General features: G+C 35.6%; 2 protein-coding genes across 2 annotated transcripts; both read right to left on the minus strand.

Moving 5' to 3' along the window:
- Nucleotides 1–4111: 4111 nt before the first annotated feature.
- LOC146147092 (HIG1 domain family member 1A, mitochondrial-like) lies at nucleotides 4112–6265 on the minus strand. The gene is made up of 3 exons (XM_083387297.1): nucleotides 5580–6265; nucleotides 4851–4963; nucleotides 4112–4655 (listed from the first exon to the last, which is right to left on the minus strand). Exons 1-3 carry the CDS (start codon nucleotides 5656–5658, stop codon nucleotides 4560–4562), a joined length of 288 nt encoding a protein of 95 aa, XP_083243423.1. The 5' UTR covers nucleotides 5659–6265; the 3' UTR covers nucleotides 4112–4559.
- A 6203-nt stretch (nucleotides 6266–12468) lies between these two features.
- On the minus strand, nucleotides 12469–21102 carry LOC146147093 (ribonucleases P/MRP protein subunit POP1-like). The gene is made up of 18 exons (XM_083387914.1): nucleotides 20989–21102; nucleotides 20820–20885; nucleotides 20647–20744; nucleotides 20449–20553; nucleotides 20292–20382; nucleotides 20028–20194; nucleotides 19653–19860; nucleotides 18907–19006; nucleotides 18724–18833; nucleotides 18208–18297; nucleotides 17317–17463; nucleotides 16989–17080; nucleotides 16421–16577; nucleotides 15700–15872; nucleotides 14895–14995; nucleotides 13916–14268; nucleotides 13198–13423; nucleotides 12469–12805 (listed from the first exon to the last, which is right to left on the minus strand). The coding sequence occupies exons 1-18, from the start codon at nucleotides 21095–21097 to the stop codon at nucleotides 12469–12471; spliced, it is 2730 nt and encodes a 909-aa protein (XP_083244040.1). The 5' UTR covers nucleotides 21098–21102.
- Between the last annotated feature and the right edge of the window lie 715 nt (nucleotides 21103–21817).

Raw genomic sequence — 21817 nt, forward strand, 5'->3', positions numbered from 1 at the left:
ATGTTCTGCAGGATGTTGAATGAACAGCAATGTCTATTGCAATGGGATTACGCAGTAACCTATAAACTTACTAATATAAATGTTCCTTCGACAAGACTGTTTAATACATATACCGACTATCGATGGCCTATTTAGGACAACTTTCCCTTTTTACCGTATTATGGTTATCGATGCGTCGGCAAGTATAATATTAAAAATTTTCTCAGAAGGACTATATTAATGCTTGGTAGCAACAAAACTTTCATTGGTCAAAACTTATGTTTTCCACATTTTTGGGCGAAACAAATTTTTAAAAGCTTCACGACATTGTAACTAAAATCTTAATGTTCATTAGGTTCGTAAACGACTTAAATCGTAAAAACAACCGCGTTTTGCATAAAGGAGGGTAATAGGGTCAGTTTAAAACATCATCAAATCGAGGAAAGCAGTTAAATCTTGTTGAAACACTTTAAAAACTACTTGAACCAGCAGGCCAAACCTACATCTAGATACCAAAAGACAGCCTGAAGGCAGACCGTGACGCATACAAAGATACCACAAAACCTAACAACGGTAAAAACTTAAGATCAAATTAATTTTGGCCTTGCCGAAAACAATTTCAAGAATTAGCAAGCTCGCATCGTCTTCTCGTTACAAATCACAAGGTAAAATGACGTGAATGTTAAACAACAAGGTACCGTGAATTAGTCATGATATAAGTGGCGTTTTTTGTGGTAAGTCCAAAAAGCGGTAAACAGACTAGATACACTGTTAATTGCAACGTACAGCTTCTCCAAAACTATACGCGTTTCGCAACAACACTAATAAAAATTGTTCTTCCAAGATAGTATCTGTTTAAATGTCATACTTTTATTTTGTGTATGTAATCGTAAAGTTCTACAAAATATCTCAAGGTGGTTTATTGAGCGTTAAAAATATTTTTTCATCAAGATTTGAGCTATATTGCTACAACACATTCATAAACTTTATGATCGGGCAAGTAATGAAAAATAGCGTTTTTTCGTTGTAATCACGCTTTTATTGAAATCTAACAGTTCTGCTTTTGGTGAGTTACCATATACAAAAACGCTATTCGAAAAAAAAAAACTGAAAGCTTTTTATTAAATAAAATTCTTGCTGTGAGCGCTTTCAGGCGATGCGAAACACATTAGCGAAAATGGATTCGAAACTATCAACTAGTACCATGGTCGTTTAAATAAGGAATTTCTTAATAAGCTAGATACAGCTTAAGGAGAGGAGTTTTGCAACCGATTTAACCTCAGGGCTACGTTCAATCCGTATGTATTGTCTTCCTAAACCAACTTTATTGTGAATAACTTCAACAGTGAATTCGGCATGGGCATGACTTAAAAGGACACATTTTCGCTTTTATAATTTTGATTGCCAAATACCAATAAAACCTGTATGGAAAGGCGGGGCAAAACAGACCTATTAAGCCTAACGGATAAATTATATTATTCGTGTTTTACAAAATATTTATAATGAGTAGGGTAGCAACCAAAAGGTATTACTGGGTTACTCCTATATGCTAAAAACAACAACTGTAAGAAAAATACCGTCTCAATAAATTAACCTTTTTTTTTGCCACAAGTTGCGTCACAACGTGACCTCATAATTAATTGTATACTTGGCTCCTTAGGTTAAAAATATTTTACAAGAATATGCCAAAACATACAAGAAAAACAAAATACAATTGTAATTATATATAAGTTACAGGGTAATAAATAGGCCGTAAGTAAACTGCCTTATATTTCTCTTGTGCTATACTAACTGTGAAGTATTAAAACAAATATCAATTAACCTTTTTTACAACAGATCTTTGTTAAAAATAAAATTTTTGATTGTTTGGCTTTTTCCAAAACTAAACAAAACCCAACCGTAAACGTAACACATTTATGACTTTTAAAACACTCAACCACAAATTGCGTAAATAAAGAGAGGGGTATTGCTGAAATCTCGGAACTTTAAAAGAAGCTCTTTCGTGATCTGTTTTTCGTACATCTAATAGGCTGAAAGTGGAATAATTTTTATAACCTAAGTCAGTGGTTCTCAACCTTTTATGCTTCGTGGCCCCCTTTAAAGTGCTCTCGACCCTTGTGGCCCCCTGCTTATAAAATACCTAGCGTTGTGTTTAACGTATTTTACTTGTTTACTTCTTTAAGTTAATAACAAATACAGCCATAAATCAACGAATAAATGCACTTACTTTTAAAAATTGTACAATTTTATTTAAATTAACATAGTTAGTCATTATAAATCTTGTTCTTCGACGCCGCCAAGTTATTTTGTATATTCGGCTCTGTTTTGTACTGAGCCAAGCAATGTCACTGCATTTGTCGAGATGGTTTCTCGATTTTCGTTTTATTAACCGCAGAATATTGGCCTAAAAATGACCTTGAATATTTAAATAACCTTGTAGCGTACGTAATGCGTTTTACGATGGAATGTTTATTTTGCAACTGCCCTTAAAGTAAACCGTGGCACCCGGCATTGCACACTAGTTGCTCGCCTAACAGAACTTGTTGGACACTTAAATGATTAGGCAAGGGTATCGGCAAGTAATAATTGGCCGCCCGAAAAAACGCTGACGCCGCACTGCATGGCGACGTCACAGCGACAGGCCTTTAACCAAACTTGCCAGTCGCGAACGACCAAATAGGCGTAACTTTCCGCGATGAAACGAATAAAAATCATTCAATATTTTGCTTTAAACCTCCCAACTGACGAGTCAAAGCATGTGTCAGAAAAATGGGTTACAAAACATTACAAGAAAGGTTGACAGTCATAATAAAAAACACAAATTAAGTTTACTGCTAAACTTTGAAAATAGTGACACTTTGGTTTTCGCAATATCTAGCGAAAGAGGTATGCTCGTGGCCCCCAATGACCGCTCCTGGGCCCCCCAGGGAGCCGAGGCCAACGATTGAGAAACCCTGACCTAGGCACTGAAAAAAGATAAAGTCTTACCGGAACGCATGAAAATGTTCAGTGATTACACAACAAAGTTGCATCTTAACGGGACGGTAAAACAAGTAGGCCTAATCCTGGGATCTTCGATGTCGTTACAGTTTATAGGTTCAAAAAGGTAACAAAATAATCTAAGAGTCCTAAAGCGTTAGACAGCCTAAAAAGTTTGCCACATACGATATCATTGTATTTATCAATACTTTTGATAAACTGTTTGAGTGGGCTATTGGATTCACAGCGGTGTGGCTGAAAACACGTTAACAATTTAACGCGAATCGCAAACAAACAAGCATTTAAGTATATTAGGTTTACAAAACTGTTTTTTAGAAAATGCGATTCTTGCAAAGAAATTTGAAGTAAAATTAACAGGCAATTTTGATATCTACGCCACGTGATTAACATACAACATAATTTGGGACTTTGCCTTGTGAAAACAACAGACATATATTTTGTTTTACGTGAACGACATTCCGAAGCGTTTCGGCTTATTTTCACCACTGGTAAAGGTGAAGTGGTTGTTCAAACTAATTGGTTTTTAACACCCCTATGAATGTTTCCTTCACGAGAGAGTTGGTCGAAAAGCAACGTGTTTATTATATAATAATATTATATATGTGTAAAAAGTTATGTTAATGAGTAAAATACAGGCTGTAGTGTCGGAGCCGAGCTGGGGACGCGACGAAATCACACATTTGGCCGGAGTCGGACTCAGGTTATTTGTAACCGTCTCCGCAGCCCTGTTTTAAACGTTTTGAATATATCTTTATTAATTAATAATCCGAAATGAATAAAGAGATAATTGAAAACGTTTAAAATGCCATCTACTTTTGTATAAACTTTGATATGCTTACTACATCTAATAGACGGGGTTGATTTCTTCTTCTAACGTCGGACTGGGACAGGAGTAAGACCACGTAAAACTACCCTAGTCCAAAGTTCGGCGTGCTGCGCATTACGAAATTTTGAAACTGATATGGGCCGCCAATTGCAAAAGGAAAGGGCGGAATATTGCTAAATTAAAACCACCCCTGTGACTGGATTGCTAACTATCCACCATATTTAGTCAAGTCTTAGAGTCGGACTTGCGTTATTTCTAACCGACTCCACAGCCCTGCATTTAACTACAATCTCCAAGCATTGTATATTCTAACACGTATTTTTTGTGTTTTAATTGTAACAATGCAGTTTAGTGCATGACACAAAATATGCAGAATGCACTTTAGGAAAATCAAATAAAAACACCACAAGAGAAAATATATAAATAATGTCTAGGTTTGGTTAGTTTTGAAAACAATATTTTAAAAGCGTTAATATAAAACCTAATCATTGGTAGTACAATGTAGGCTACTTATAAAGACAATAGAGGTCTCATGCAAACAAACACATATTTAGACTAAAATATCTGATGACAAAAATTTAAACGTCTAAGCAACAATCACAGTGCCATTGCCACAGAGTAAAATGTGCCTTGTAGTCTTGACAAGGAAAACAAACTACAAACAGTTTACTTTATGACCACGTAATTTGAAGATTGTTTCATGTTCGGGCAGTAGCAGAATGCATAAGAACAAACCATCACAAAATGGCTGATGCTACTTATGCTGTTGCAACTGAGGGGCAGGTAAATCTTCTTTCTTAAAATATCTTTGACCCAAAAGATAGGCGGCACCACCGGTCAGAATTACACACTAAAAATACAAATAAATATTTTTAGATGATATTAATATTATATTTTAAATGAAATTGGTTAATGTTTAAATTGATTTTACTACTCAAATATATTTTTAGATTACAAACATACTAAAAAACTTCCAAAATGTTTCAAATAAATACAAGGATTGTTAGATCATGATATTTATGAAACTTTTTTAATTTTGACTTACAAAGCTTCCCTGTGCAGCTAAGCGAAGGTTAATGAGGTATAAAGACATCCTTATTTTACGAGTTTTCAGTCCATACAACCCATAAGCTGCAATTCCACACCATGATGCCGTACCTGAACAACAATTATTACAATACTTACTATTTGGTTCTACATAAAAGCTTTATCTAGCACTTAACAAATTAGGTATGTCACACATAAACATGTTGAAAAAAGGAAATGTAGGCATAAAACAATAACACACTTAATACAGTAAATTGAATATTAGCTAATATCAAACAAAACTATAAAATTATTCTAAGAATATATGGTTTCAAGTTGCAGTTTACAATGAGTTAAATTTCTCTGTGCAAACTTTTACAGTTTATTTTTCAGCTTTTATGGCCCTCACAACATGTTTGTCAAAAGTATCTTTATAAATAAACAATATATTGAGAATAAGCACTGTGTAATTTGTGTGCCCAATGTGTCATATATTTCACATAAAAAGTTAGTCAATTGAATCAACATATTAATGTACTTTTCATGATGAACAATCATCGTTGTGTTTTCATGTTTTTTAACTGATGGGTCATTAACAAATACAAAATTATTTTGGTGTATTGCTTATTAAACAACTGAGGTGAGCGCAAGGCACATGACAATATATTACAAAACGAGGGCATGACAGAAAAAATCACGGCTTCAAACTAAATAAGTTGAATACACTGGGAAAAAAATGCATACTTACCGATGTAAAAGAATGGTTTTTCTTTGACCTTTTGTACCAGAGTTCCAAAAATAGAAGGGTTTGGTGTGTTGCTGGACATGTTGCAGATGTGTGACAAACAGTAAGTGAACAAACAATCAACACCAAATATTAACAAATATCAACTAAAAATGTAATAAGTATTGAGACATATACTGACTTTATTCTACATACAGTAGCCTCAGTTATCTGTGATTATGATTTACAATTGAAGTATACATTACTTACAAGGTTTGGTTGGGTATTGACTGGTATAACTTTTATACTTTCAAAAGTTAAGAAGGGTTAAAAAAGCAACTAAACTGAATATTTAAATAAATGTGCATTATACTTTCAGTTTATTTAGCCTGTAAAATCACTTCTCCAAATCTCGTTAAAGTGTTAAATCCTTCACTTGACTGAAACCGTAACATTTTTTATCAGTATACATTTTTATTTATCGTGTTACAGTAAAAAATGCCCAAACGTATTAAAGTGCTTCTAAATAGCTGATGCTGGGGAAATTAAACGGCGATGTAAATCATTAACTAAAACCTAGATATACCACATCATTGTTTAATTTGATAACAATGGTTAATCGTTTAGCTGCAATTTAATCAGAAATTACCACCGTTTTAGTTATACGCTTTCCTATACCTATCACAGTGTGACAAGCTATTCCTGATTCTTTCGACCACAGTACCACCTTTAAAGCAGTGTGGACGTGACCTGAAGCAAGTACGCTATGACGCCGCATATAAACTGTTTTTCCGCTGTGGACAAGCAGGCTTGTTTGCGATTGCGTAACACAGTCTCTTACGTAAACGCCGATGGTCATGACGTGACGAAACCAGCTGATCAACAGTGACGTCACCTTTGGACTGGATTTAATTCATTGTTAAAACCCTATTCACAGGTTTAACTTGATACCCATTTATTTCCATTGGAAATTAAAGTTAACTAATTTTTTTTCTTTTGTCTTCGTACTCACGTTTAAAGACGTAACTCATAAGTACGAAAAAACTCAACAAATGTTTACCTGAGGCGGCTGTGACTCCTGTTGTCATTATGTGCTAAGTGACCAGCTGATGAACAATAATGACGCGTTGAAACAGATGGTATTTTGTTTAAATTACCTATCAACGTTTTAGCAAACAGTTAACTTTTTATAGAGTCGTTACCTTCGAAAAAAGTTTTTTTTTTAGTTTTTACCAACTTTTTTGTTTTTAATAAAATCAAATAAAGTATTTAATGATAGGCTATTATCCTACCACTGATCTCTACTGACACTGGTGGTCTCTATGAAACCTTTTAGAGATCAGTGGCGCTGCAAATGACCAGTATGAAGTCGTAATATAAAGCGAGCGATCTCTTCTATTCGCCATTCAATCCCCTTATGCTATTCTAAATTGTTCGTCTTTTTACTGGGTAGCCTACAGGTGTGACCAAACCGGCTCGTGAGTTGCAAGCGGTTCTTGGCCTTTGTATGTAAGTTTTTTTATGTGAACCAACGCTTCTGGTGTGCAACATCTGGCCCATAAGAAACCTAATTTAACAAGGTATATCCTATGTGTAACTGACGAACAAACAAGTTGACTCTCATTTCTTCCCATGTGTAAATTAGGCTGCATTGGTGACAATATAGCCTAACATACTCAACGAGCAATATTTACTGACTCATCAGTGAAGTGACTCTTTTGTTATAAAAACAGGTGGTTTAGCAGCTACTTCTTCAGATATGAAGTTATACAAGTAGGCGAACGTGAGTCTTAGGCAGCCGCTTTTCCTCGCCGCACGCAGTTCCTTACTTACACTAGCAACCAATCGCTGGGCCGACCTCCAACGTCCCAAACGTTTACGGCCTTAGAATTGTTTAATTTCTCCTTTGGGAATTATTAGCAACAGTTTAAAAGCAGTTGGACGAAGGATGTTTTTTTTTGTTCATTGAGTTACCAAGATAACCGGTTTTTACACAAAGATATTGTGTAGAAAACGCTTTTAAAAAAAAGTTTCTTTTCACCAACTGTATGGCCGATATTCGTCTGTCTATGTGTAACTTTTCTATATTTAAATTTCATTTTCTATATGGACTAATCGAGTCAGCAATCATTGTTCGTGGCCCGCGGAGCACTGTTGAATTATTGTAATGCGTTCCATTGAAGATTTAATCAAACAAATATAAGTCAGGAACGAATTGCTAGCATGTTCGAATAGTTTGGTTATAATTACGGTTTGCGAGTTAAACTAATAAATTAACCTGGTTCCGATCGCTTATCAATTACGATATAGAGGGTGGCAAGAAGGCCTAATACTTCGTATGTGTTAAAGGGCTTCGATTGTACGCGCATGTGCGTCCTATGTCAGTTAATAAAATGACTGTTTGGCGAACTTATATGTTATGTTTCCGTTTTTCCTGCAGCACACAAATGTTTTCCGTCGTTTTTCTACGAATTTAACATAGAAAGTACGAGTCTATTTAAATTAATTTTTGCCACTTTAAACTAATGAACGATCAAACATATCGAAGTTCTGGAAAATTTTTGTAGGTTTTATGTGTACCCGTCCCTAGTGTCCTGACTCTTTCCAGGATGCAATTTCAGCAAAATTATTCTAGTTAAAACATTTTTACGTAAATCGAGTACGTCAATTTAGCGATAGCGTAGTATGCAATTTTATCTAACTTAAAACTGTACAAGATAAACAACACACGGTTCGTTTAGTCCGCGAGCGTTTTACGAGTTTTTAACCTTACAGTTATGGGGTCTCTCACAACTCGTTTGCCTAAAACATCTCGTGCATCACAAAAAAAATTTCGCAAGATTTTTCCGAGCCGTTTGCAATTTCATTTGCATATTGGCGCACAACCTGGAATGATAGGCCTATGTCTTTTGGCGTTATTTGTTTTTCAATTTTTTTTTGTGACGTCATTTTCGAAGATTTTATGCCCTGATCAAACAAAAATCGTGGATACGCCCGAACACACAAGTAGCCTACGTGGCCCGCCAAGAATATTAATAAAATATTAATGTGGCCCGCGATGCTGTCAACCTTGGACCATCCTGCTGGCCAAGCATATCTACGACACGTGAACAATACGCCAGTACTTCAACTATTATTACCTGAAGCTGACCTTTGCTTAAAACTGACACCAAGGCGATGACAATTAAAAGGAAATGTCTCTTAAAAACAATGACGTATTAGTAAACGGAGCAAGCGTAACGAAGGTTTGGATTTTTGAAGACAAATACGTAAAAATTAGTTATCTGAAAACGTTATTCATAAAATGTATTTAGCGTCTCGGGCGTAATAATGCCAATGAATTTTCTACACTTCGTTTCAATTTCGATTCATAAATACCATACAGCGACGTTGTTATTCATGATTTTAAAAACATATTGCACAAAAACAACTTATACAGTAAGAGGTAAAAACAAGATCCCCAACAAGCCAATGTGCCAGTACAATTATTATAGTTGATTCTAAGTAGTCCAATGCAAAATGCACGGAAAGTAAGTGGTGAGGTGTCATTGGTTTGCTTCCGTGTGTCATTACGTGCAGTGGGCATATGCAAGGCGAGTATGACCGCACTTTATTTACGAAAATTATCGAAGCAAAGGAAATTCGGTCGACACTTGCAGACGAATGATGAGTAAAATATTTTGAAGTCGAACGTGCAAACTTTGTTAGCCGGGCATACCATCGGACAGTTGGGGTTTACATCTCGCCCTGTAAAGATACAATACAATAAATGTTTACTTTCGTGTTCTTTATTACTGATTTAACGACAATCAGGTGGCAGTCTTACGACTGAAAAATGCGTTTTGTCGTGATAGCATTTACATCAGGTTTTACAAACTAACTTTATTGTGTACACAAGGTGGAATTCAACATACAAACCTATAGCTAGTAAGAAGTAATGTAGACTACATCCTTAAATAAAATGGGAGATCCAGGGAAATTTTAATCGTGACGTCGTAACTAAAAATAATTCAACTGTAACATGGCACCATAATCAAAAGTTTTGACTAAGAGTACCATTTGATTTTACGAGGTTATTAACTCCTTCATGAAATAGTAAATTGAATAACATTTCACAAATTGAGTTTTCCAAACAAATGCCAAATAAAACACATCCTATAAATACTACGACAGATAAAACGCAATAGGAACATTTAAACTCTTTACCAAAAATTTAGACGTAAAAGTACCATACACAAGTAGGCTTCCCTTGGGATTTTGAAAACTTATTTCTAAACTAGCCAATAAACATATTTTTTGTACTGAAAAAGAGAACCTTAGTAAACGTATGCTTATGCCGGAAATCCATTTTCTGCCTGATCTCATGCAAAAAAGATTTGCGTTAAACACGATATAACTAATAATGGCGAAACGTTCAACCCAAAGATTCTCGTGAAAAAACTGTGGCCACACGGAATGCACATAAAAGTTTGACAAAAACAAAAAAATCTCTTTAAAATAGTAGGCTTGTTTTGCAACTTTAAACGGTCTTTTTAAAGAAGACTATACTTTCACAGCACTTTAACCACAAAAAAGGTTTAAAATTTTCTCCAGGGAAAAGAAGCGGATTAAACCATTAAATTGAAAACAAGTATGTAGGAAAAGTTTGCGGCCGTTGTTCAACATAATATATCCTTCGGCTTACATTGCACATATCCAAGATTCAACAAACTTAAATTATGTGCGATTTGAGTTTTACGGTCAAATCGACTATTTAAAAAGGGTAGTGAATATTGAGTTGTATAATCTTGTTTTTAAATATGTTTACTTACGTATACGTAAGCGTTCTAGACACATGCTAACAAGAAAATTATTACATACTTGGTGTTGTGTTACCGCTGTCGTTGTTGTTTAACAGCCGCCGCAATAAATTGAAAAGAATCAGAGAATTGAAGTTCTGTGCGAGCACGGTTGTTGGTCTATGTACAGGGCTAACCAACAAAAAAGCAACAAGCACATATTTTAGCAACCTATTCATGTTCTCGTTTCTGTGCAACACAAATTCTCCACCTTATAAGTTAGCGAAAACTTATTTTCACAAATTTTACTGTATAAAAGGGTTACCATCTGCTAAGAACAAAAATTAGGCAAGATGCTCTGTAGTGACGTATAGTTATACACCCGAAATTATTTTACATCAAGCTTTTGTGTCTTTCAGAAAAATTATTTTCGAATAATAGTTTATATTGGGGATTATTGATAATTAGTACCAAGATAAGTATAATGAATGAACATTCTTATAAAAACAACCTGAGACAATCCAAGCACACAACCCAAAAATAAGCAGGTTTCCTAAAAAATAAGCACATTGCTGATTTCCAAGACACTGCACGTTTAGATAGTCACAAATCTTAGAAATGAGCATAGTCTGGCAACTCCAAATATTAGGCTACCTAACAGTCAAGTTACAATTTACGTAAAGGCTGGTTTACTTTTCCAACCTAAAAGTTATTTGCATTTAACTGACAAAATAACAAACCCTTCAGTTGTTCGCTACAACTCGGTTCCAGTTGCCTTTTGCACGAATTGGTAAAATTAAGCGGTCGGTCGACGTGCCGACGATAACAGTTTCCACACTTTCAGCTTTGCTTTATACGCTGCGTTAAAGCTTGCATTTGGTTGAATGACTTGCCCTTTGGCAATGCGACCGTTTCAGTACAGCGAACGCGCAACTGGCTAACTGGCAAGAACTGATATATCTAGATTCTAGAACATTCCACTACAAGTTATCAACCATATACACTGTACATGCGAAACATCGGATAAGTCATAGTACGGCAGTTATCTAGTTAATTAAGCCGTTAACAATATTTCAGGTCCGCTCCTTCCGTCTAGAAACGACACTTAAGTTTAAGATCTCAAGGTTTGGCAGTCGTAAAGTATCGTGCAAGCCCCGTAACCATAGGCCTACTATCAACACGACAGCAATTAAACTAAATGACAAAGCAATTAAATCCTGAACGGCCTTTAGTCAGAGGATTAGAAACTGTGGAGCAACGTATGATGCAGCGATACACTTTGAGCAGCAAACTCCATTTTAGTAATGTACGCATAACAATTTTAGGCCTATAGCTTAAGCTTTCTTTCAATACAAAGTTTTTTCTTGCAACTAGTGTTCAAGTGAGAAGCCGAGTCACAGTTTTCGTGCCTTTTCTGTCGAACATGAATTTCTCTAAACGTTAAGTATAACTCTGTACTTAAACTGAAAGGGGAATCTAAAGCACATTACTAATATGACCCTAGAATTGAGTTGTTTTGGCCATCATACATTTAGCGAGGTATTTCAATTAATGCTTCGCATCCATTCCAATATGTTTGAAGGTATGAAATTCTATGCAATAAACTTTGTGTACCGCTAGTTTTTTTCTGGAACATAATAGGCAAGAGGGTATTTCACCCTAACAGCACATCGCACATCGCAAAATCCTTAACACGTAAAAATGAAAAAAAAATCGCGTCGTCTTTGCGAATTGATGTGGCCACAAAATATAAGTGGTAAACCGTCATAAAAGATCGCACAAGAATTCGTGTTCGTGACAACCTAAACATGCTTAACTAAATCAAATAAATCGTTCGTCCCCTTTAACAATTGTGAACAGCAAGTCAAGTTTAATAAAAAACTACACATCGGAACGTAGGCATCAATTCATTCAAGATTCAGTGTATTTCGAACATTTTATCGCATAACACAAACTACAGCGACCTGTCATCCAGGAACAAAAGATATACAAGAATCGAGAAAAAAACAAAACATCTGTAATAACAAAAACGGCATAACCATAAGGGTAAACAATAAACATACTTCATAGTTTTATTATGGCGCTGTTGGCTGTTGAAGGTTCAATACGTTGCTATGTGACACAATTATAGGATACTAGCAGATTGGCGTCAAGGAAACAAATCTATACTGAGCGCTGTCCTTGTTTCGCAAAAGAGCCAAAGGTGCCGACACATGTTGGCTAAATTCCGCCATCAGCCAAGAATTCGACGACTGTGCTTTTAACAGCGACACCATGTGATCAGTCGACACGAAGCCAACACCGCCACCAGCGGCGTAAGAGAACAAAAAGTCCCCGGAAGTTAGAAAGCCGATTATATTTCGCGTTGGAAAAACCTTGAATTGGAAAGGTTTGGCAGATGCCAATGACTCGATAGGGCTTGCCTTCTTTTTTTGTTTGTGATTCTTCTTGGCCGCTTTGCACACCGTTTTTCTGCAATTACAGCAGGTAATGCGAAATTATGCTTTGAAAATCTAATATATTTTGTAATAGTTAAGTACAGTAACACCCGCTTATTAAACAGATAAATAAAGGAATATTATAATATATATATATACATGTTTTTATATCATTTATCATTCATTCTTTTATTGTGTTTTTCAAAAACGATGTAAATGTATATTTTGTACAATGGAACTATCCTATGTTTTATAGAGTAATTATTATTAAAACGCGACAAATCTCAAATAGAATTTATTCTCGATTGTTCAATTGCAAAAAATGTAAGGTCAAGCGCTATAATATGGGTAGGTGCTGATTACTTTTTAAAAGGCGTGCGAAATTTTTAAACAGAAATATCGTCTAAGAAGCATTGATTGAAATACCTCTCCTCGCGAAAAGGGTCTTTGTGCTTGGGCTCAACAGGACCGGAGCAATTCGTCAGACCCTTGCCGTGGAGATCCCTGTATTGCATTTCAAGTTCGACGAGGTCGTCGCTCGTTGGCGCACAGAGCATGGCCTGGGGTTCCGGGCTCCCTTTGTTTATAGGGGTCACTTGCACACAAACGAGGGTACGTGGGGCCATGGCGGACAGAGCCTCTATCGCTTCAGCTAAAATTAAAAATACACGAGTGTGTTTGTTGCGCTTCTGCGAAGTAGAAGGCGAGGAACTTGAATTGCTAAATCGTAAAAACTTTATAGATATTTTTACTTAAGTTATAGGTCAACTTTTTCATAAAGAATAATCCTGTGAGGTCGACAATCGCTAGCCGGATAATGTAAAGATTGGATATAAAATTTTGTGCCAACTTTTTCTAATTTGATAATCGTTAGAAAAAGGAAAGATATAAATAACTATATGCAAGAAAAACTGTGAAGCCGTAATGAATCGTCGTTCAAGTCAAAATTTCATCAAAATTTTGTTTGAAATGGCATCCTTAAACATTCAAATTGTACTTTTAAACTCTGTGTAGTGTATACCAAATAATATTTAAATCAATTCGCAAACAATGATAACACCTAACCCCAAAATAACGAAAGGCATAAATATTAAATCTCCTAAAGGTGTAAAAATCAAACTCTTAACAGCAAATAGCAACTTACAGTATTTTCTGCGGCAAAGCATGCACGTCAGCTGCTTCACTTGCTCCACATCTCGCAAAACAGAAAACGACGTGTCGAGCTTCGCCTTTTTACGCGGAGCCATATCTTCCAATGCTTCTGAAGTCCGTTTCGTGCTCTTAGATGTCGACGGTATACGCTCCGACTCGTTGCCGATACCATCTTTAGCGATCAAAACGTTTCCGGCAACTTTGACAACATTGTTTGTTGGATCCGTCATTTCTTCGGCTTGAGGTTGTAGGTTTTGTTTTTCTGCCAAGAGGTATTCCCAGTTCGGGGCAAATGGAAAGGGCGCGGCGAGCACGGCGTAGTTGGGGCGCTTTGCTGGAGGTTTCCTGTAATGTAAAAAGCGTACTGACAGGTTTGAAAAAAAGAGTCGAAAAACAAGAAAACGATGAGTGAGGAAAAAAACTCGGTTAGGAAGGGAACAATGCATTTTTGTCGTGAAGGTGACAATTTCAAAGCAAATTAATCTCTATTTATACAGCGCAGGCTCCAATACGATGAGTTTAAAGGGTCGCACGTTGTCGTCGTGTTATTACTTTTGCTGACTTTTGATATACAAAAACTAATGCAACACGTAATCTCCTTGAGTTACAGGAAGACGTAAGGAAACAGACAACGATAAATGTTCTGTTTATAACTATCAAACTTTAAGGGTGGCGAAATGTTTAGGAAGCCCAGGTTTAAATTATGTTTTAACTGAGCGCGATTTACCACGAAATCAAAGTGAGTTTAAATATCAGCGACAATGTCAAAAAACAGTATTAGCAGTAGTTTGCCGATTTGTCCTCAGCATGATATTAAACTATAGTTCTTGAAAATTGACACGCCCGTACACAGAATCACATACTAAAAAAATTGTTACTTAAACACAGTCAGAATTTTTTTTTTTCATTCATCAATACTTGTTTGTCAAAACATAAGAGGTGCTTTAACCGAAAAATTAAACAGCACTAACTTGTAATAAGTGGTGTGATTCGCTTGCTTTTTTGCGTTCCACCAGGTTAAACCAGCATTGGTGTCGGGAAAGTCCCGAGGGAAGAACGGGACTTTGCATTCCTAAACATGATAATAATATTTTTTTAGTTTTTTTTAGTGAATATTAAAAATATTTAACACAAAAAGTGGCTAAAATTTTAAATATAGATTAAAACTTCGATGGCCAGTGCTCACACAGAACTAAAAGTGTTCTATAGTATTACGTAATCCAAGGGGTTTAAACCATTGGTTCTCAACTTTTTTAGCTTACCGGTAAAATTTCAGAACTTGGAAAGGATTTGTGTTTTAGGTGCCTTAAATGTGGTCGGTGCCAATTTTTTGTGTACGATAAAAATTAGGTGCCACAAATTAAAACGTTTTTTTGTAACCTTGTTGCACAGTTAATGTGCAGTTTCAATCTCGTTTATTGTAACGTTAAAGTTAACCACTCAGCAAAAATAAGCGCAAGGGTCCGCTAACGATTGATAATTTATGTAAAGTGCCGCACACTTGCAGAATTGTCACGTATGATAAAGTCCGTAATAGACCATTAACTAAACTTGACGGACAAGCCTTCAACATCTTGCGTTTTGCAATTGAGATATAAAATAGTAATAATTTTAGCGGACCGGCAGAAAAGTTGACGCGGACAGGCGGTTGAAAGCCACTGGTTTAAACTATTCTGGATTCAAAAAGTCGGGATTATGAATCAGTACGATGACAAAGTTTTGCTGCATTTAAGGCCAAAGCACCAGCAAAATACAGAATAAGGAACAAGAACTTACCAAGTGCGAGTGCTCGCTCTCACGCAATCCACCGGCTCTTGCGAGGTGGTACACGAAAGGGATCCAAAACGCGGTGGCCCAATTCTTGGGTAGGATGATATCCCATCCCGCTCCAAAATCACTCGGTGGACCGATGTGCGGGCCTGTTGCCGTCTTGTCGTTATCGGTGTCTTCTGCGTTGCATGGTTTTAAGGGTCGTAACAATATTACCAAAGATTTTAGAGATCACAGGTGGTAAAAAAATTTGCAACAAAAAAAAAAAAAAAACGTTAAAAATACCTCGAAACGTAACGTTTTGAGTTTTTCGCAGAGTCATTTAGTGCCTACTGTTTTTCAATTTATATATTTTGTACTTTCCATATACTATTTATTTGAACTTTACTACATATAGACACTTGTTTTTTGTGTGTTTGTTTGCATTTTGTTTTGCCACATTTTCAAGGAATCTTACGGTTAACTATATGATCGGCTTTAGTTCACTTGGTTGTGTCAATTTCAGTGGCGAAGCAGACTCGAATAGCATTAGACGAGACCACAGATCAGAGTTTCTCAAGTGTTTTACGTCACGGCGCACCTGAGTCTCTGTAGTGACGTGTGCAGATATTTACGGGGGAATTTAAAGGTAAAAACAAAGCGGAACCGAAAGGTGAGTGAAAAAGTTATTCATGAATTATTGCGTGTTTCTAATTCAATCAAAACATTCGAAAAAATATTAACTTACCCGACCAACGCCGAGTCAACCCGTCTCTCCTGATCAGAATGACGGGAACAGGGGTGGCCATTTCCTGGGACAACTTTTCTTTGTCTTCTTCGAGCGCAAACTTTCTCTCGTTTTTCCGCGTGCTTACCACGTGGTCTGGAAGTCGGCTGTCGGCAACCTATCACAAAAATCCAAGCTTTCAACGTTGATTACAAGGATACAATTCAAAATACATTTCCAATGACTACATGATCTATATCATGCGACTTAATCGACGTTACTGTTTCTAAGCCTCGTAATTGTAAATTAAATCTCATCCATGTCCTGGCCAAAGAATATGACCAGGCGTGGATATAACTAAAAGGTTTAAGGAAAAATCCTTAATCTAATAAAGTATACTGCTCTATGTAAAAAAAGTATACCATAACGTATTGTTAAACTGAAACAAGGTTAGACATAAGAAAAACATTGAGATAAAACTGAAAATAATTTGTTACAAAATATCTGCTGTTCATTAAACACCTCGATTACACTCAAGTAACATTTCCTACGAATTGGGGATATTAGAAAGCAGTTTTCATAACTTTACCTCCTGCAAAATTTCGGTGTCCCACAAGGGTGACGAGACATCGTTTAAACTGTGCTTGCGAGATTGGCTGTTATCGGTAAACCTTTTTAAATCTGTAAATAGAATACCTTGATAAGGCAAGCGTACTGAGAGCAACGGCATTGGTTTACCGGTGACCATCGTACTGCTGAGCAAGTTGTACGAAAGCCAACTGTTCAATGAAATTAAAACTTTAATTCACATGTATAACTTTAATAGGAGTACACGCTCTTTTACACGTAATAAAATTATAAACACTTTAAAACAACCACACATATAAATGGGATATTTCAAAAAGACATAAACATACCCTCTGACAGCTCTTTAAAAGTCGGTTTCACCTTCGTTAACGGCAATGTTAATCTTGGGTCATTGACCAAAATCGCCAGAACGTTTTGAATTGGCGTTTGCTCAGGGCAAGAAACGGCCGTCTTGTTAAAATTTGCCCGGTGAATTTCTGTGTCAAACAATGAACACTGGTTAGTTCGGAGTCCTTCAGACCAGTGTTTCTTACCCTGGGGAGCCAACCAATTTTTAGGGGGAAGCGAGCTCCGTTCCAATATTTCACTTTTTATCTGATTTCATTGGTTCCACGTTAAGTTTGGTGTTCATTCTGCTTTTATGCTGTCCTATGCTTAAATTAAACGTGTGTAGTTGAATAACTAAAGAAATGGTTTACAAATTCTCGGATTTTGGACTTTATTTGCTACTTTTTACGACCTATTCAGAGTATATGTTTAGTTCGAACAATAATGTTTTCTGCCTATTAAAAATACACATATCATCGAAAGTATAATTCAAATTACAGATGTGCAAACTTAGAACGGGCGACATTGTTACGTGGTTTCTACGCAGCCTTACAACTGTGGACCAAATACCCTTAAAACATGTTTGTCCAAATCAGCTAGATAAAACTCAATATATACGCGTGCAATTTGTTGTGCGCCCAATGTGAAATGTATTTAAGTTTAGCCAATTCAAGCCAAAAAAACCTCACAATTTTAACTAAGAACCAGTTTTAGCATTTTCATGTTGTCTTACTGAAATGTAATCGGAAAATAACAAATTGCATGTGATTATTTAATATCTTTATAGGAGGGCGCAAGACGCAGGCAATTAACGAAGGGGAACGCGGTAACAAAAATGTTAAGCGCCGCTGGTTTAGACAAATCAACCACAAATGCAAATCCAATGTTCCAACCTTTTAAAGTGTTGACAAAGCAGGAATGCTGCTCGTCTACTTTGGCTTGATTTTCGTCGATCCAAGTCCAGAGCTTTTCACTTGATTGTTCTTAAAAAACATGAGTAAGTAAAACAACCACAGACTTAAAATGCACTTAACTAAAAAGCATAGTGCAACAGTAATATATAAAAAAAATAGTAAAGGAAGTCAATTCATAAAAGATCAGCAGATGCGAGTAAAATTTTCCTATATTAATAATTTCGTAGAATTTTGGAACACAATACACGTTTTTTTAGTATTTTCAATAAAAATATTAAAGCCATAATATTCAATAGAATCGACATTTTACGGTTTACAGACGGTAATACCTTATGCTATCTTAGATTTTTACTTGGATTTTCACATTGATAGTTACACGAGGTATTGCCGAAACGTTTGTAAACCGCAAAATGTCGATTTTATGGAATATTTTGGCGTTAATATTTCAATTGAATTTGTAGAATTTTAATCTTATTATTATACCAGAAGCCTTACCATGAACATGACTGGTGGAAGACTGGACGAAAGGTCGCAATACCGACAATGCTGTGACGCTTGACTTTGGACCGGTTAAGCGAAATCGCACGAGGGAGCCCAATTCGTCTCTATATTGACAGTATTACAAAAATATGGATGAAAACGAATGAATTTCGGAATAAAAACATTATAAAGTCTTACTTCACGGAAATGTCTTGGCTTTTCGCCAACGCTTGCAGGATTCCAAACGCCTCCGAAAATATGGAGGGGTGAAAGAAACACAAAACGGTTTGTAGTTGACCTTTTATAAACAAACAAACTCGAATCAAATTTTACATAATAGAAAGTTTTCTTTTTTTATTTACTTGTTTAACTCAATAAACTACAAAGTGACGTAGTTACCGTTTCATTGTCGTTTTTACTGGTAAAGAAACTAAATTAAACGCTACACGGTAAAACGTGAACGAGTCCAGGCGACTCGGCAAAAGACATCCAACAAATAGTTGGCTTCCGCCACACTGCAATGATGTAAAATATTTCGCTCTTCTCTGTGCATTTATCAAATCGCTATGCGAAGCGACATAGAGATGCTTTCCACCGACGTTTAAGTCAACTTTGGCCCTAATCAATATTTCCTATTGTGTTTTACAATTTACGTGTAAGTTTTGGGAATTTTGTTTTGAAAGGTTTGCGATGTATGACACCGTGTAAGGCCGTTCAAGCAAGATAGTTTTCTGTCTACGCCACGTCGCCACCGTTCCCCTTTCTTTAATGATTTGACGAAGAGCAAAAAAAATCCTCCACCCTTTAAAGTTTAAACGAACTGAGCGACACAGCACACGTTAATTAACAAAATAAGGCTAAATATTTAAGTTATAACTGAATAGTTATTCAATCGACTAAAAAGAAGAATACATGTAGTTTACACAGGAGGCGTTAATATTTACATTCATCTTGCTGAGGTTGCCAAAGCACTGTAAACGGACCAACAAGTGTGCTCCTGTTGTACATCATTGCTGTTAATTCTAGATTTCCTCTTACGGTGTCCGACTGGAACATGGCAGCCAAGTCAGAAGCATTTAACACATCAGAAAGAATTGCTTTTAAATTGAGATTGGTTCCACACATTTCTATACAGCCATTGTATGAAACATCCTATAAAACAAATACCGCCTTATTATTTCATGTGAACACTCTTAAATAAAACGGTTTTTGTCTTTGGGTAACTCAATTCTGATTTAGATATTAATAACTACAACTTAATTCTTATTGGGATGTTAATAACTTTTTCATTCTACTTTTAAATATGAAATATAATGAACCTGAATAAGACAATGTTTAGCCACAGCACGGTAACATGCTCGAAAGCTTTTGTCACATGGAGATATGGCAACTCTGTTTTTCCATTCAGTAAAATGCCCATCTGTTGACTGTGTCATGTGAAATCTCTTTGAATGCCACAAATGAGTTTCGAGCCAGCCTTGCTTGCCTAATAAAATTCAAAAAATTTATTAAAATATAAGAAGTGTAGAACAATAATCATAGCTGATCTTTGAAAATGACAGAGGTAAAGTTAAAATAGTAACCAGCTCTTTTTGCATATTCATTCTGCAAATCAATTTTCTTTCTTCTTTTCTTTCGACAGACCTTTGACTTTGCATCTTGTACACTCTTTGACTGCAGAACATACACAACATAAGTGATTTTAAATATTAGGTGGGTTCACATTAATAGATAACACACATCTGATTGTTGGCTAATTTGTTGGCTTGCAAGTTCCCTTAACCGCTTTGGCAGACGCTTTATATTATGTGAAGCAGCCCTTCTGCGAAGGTGTCTGGGTAATATCTGCAGGATAAATAATAATTTCAAGTAGTGGCAAAAGCTTCAACTGAAAAGTGAGAAGTAAGCAATCTGATGGTTTTTAAAATAGATACATACTTGCAAAGCAGTTTTACTGCCAGCATGTTGTTTAACTGCGGACAGCATTGCTTCAATTTCCTTTTTGGATTCTTCGGTATATTTCATCACTGAAACCGCTATCAACATATAAGAAGTGGCACTTTATTATCAAAAATGCATGTCTCTGTAAATCTCACTTAACAAATTTATACCTCTTGGCAATTCAAAGGTATCATCATTGGGATCTTTTAACAGCTTTTTGTAATATTCATGTTTCTCTGTAAAAATTTTTTTATAGTTAAGTTAATAGCATTGTTTCAGATGAATGATAAAACTTAAAAAAACAGTAATTAAATAGAATTTCAAGTGATGTGTACATGCCTGTATCAAGAGTAACATTTTTGGGTTGAAATCTCATCCTCTTCTTCCACTTTTTTATTCGTGATGCCTTTTTGTCAATTTCTAAAATATTAAAGATGATATATAACATAAATACATTTTAAGACACATTTTTCATTTTATTGTTTTTTTTACACTCGAATTACTAATAACCAAATTTAATTTTAACCTGTCTTAACTTATTGCATCTTTTACCAAAATATGGGGCAAATATTTTTTATACTAAAATAAATATTATATACAAAAATTTTACTACAAACTTTCTGTAGCAGTTGGAGCTGATGAATCTTCAGGCTTAATCCCAGTACTATTTTCTTTGAGATCGGTTTGATCGATGATGCTAGTATTTTCCTTGGTTTCTTTATCAAAGGCAACAATTTGTTCTTCTGATTTTTTATCATTTATGCTGCAGTCTTGGCTTGCTGCTTCAATCAAAGAACAGTTGTCATTTGCTTTATTTCTTAAATTATCTTTTTGATTTAAATTGGGTAACTTGTCGTGTTCCAAGACATATGACTCTGCCGTTGGTAAATCATTTGAAGAACTTTGATTCTGAAATAATATAAATTTGTGTCAAACTAATAATATATATACCCAAGTATGCATGCATTAGGTGTTTTATTTCATGCGAAATACAAGTGTAGCAATTCAAATTTGATTTTGAAAAAACATTAAATTTTTACTATATGCTCAATTTTTTCAGTTGTCATTTGTTAGTGGAAATCTTTTTAATTCTCCTTCTCAAATAAAAGTTGGTTATTTAAACCAAATAAACATATTTCTAGGCTCTACTTGAGTTGCCACATGAGTT

Source organism: Ascidiella aspersa, chromosome 4, assembly GCF_963924565.1.
Source record: "Ascidiella aspersa chromosome 4, kaAscAspe10.2, whole genome shotgun sequence".
Lineage (NCBI taxonomy): Eukaryota > Metazoa > Chordata > Ascidiacea > Phlebobranchia > Ascidiidae > Ascidiella > Ascidiella aspersa.

What these genes read in the sequence shown, in the direction of transcription:
- LOC146147092 (XM_083387297.1), bottom strand. Translation starts at nt 5,658, where the DNA reads ATGTCCAGCAACACACCAAACCCTTCTATTTTTGGAACTCTGGTACAA. An exon ending in AAAACCATTCTTTTACATCG is followed by an intron (nt 4,964 to 5,579) that starts GTAAGTATGCAT and finishes ATTGTTGTTCAG; the next exon opens with GTACGGCATCATGGTGTGGA. An exon ending in TAGCTGCACAGGGAAGCTTT is followed by an intron (nt 4,656 to 4,850) that starts GTAAGTCAAAAT and finishes TTGTATTTTTAG; the next exon opens with TGTGTAATTCTGACCGGTGG.
- LOC146147093 (XM_083387914.1), bottom strand. Translation starts at nt 21,097, where the DNA reads ATGTTATATATCATCTTTAATATTTTAGAAATTGACAAAAAGGCATCA. An exon ending in AGCCAAGACATTTCCGTGAA is followed by an intron (nt 18,834 to 18,906) that starts GTAAGACTTTAT and finishes CTGTCAATATAG; the next exon opens with AGACGAATTGGGCTCCCTCG. An exon ending in ACACCGAAATTTTGCAGGAG is followed by an intron (nt 16,578 to 16,988) that starts GTAAAGTTATGA and finishes TTTTTGTGATAG; the next exon opens with GTTGCCGACAGCCGACTTCC.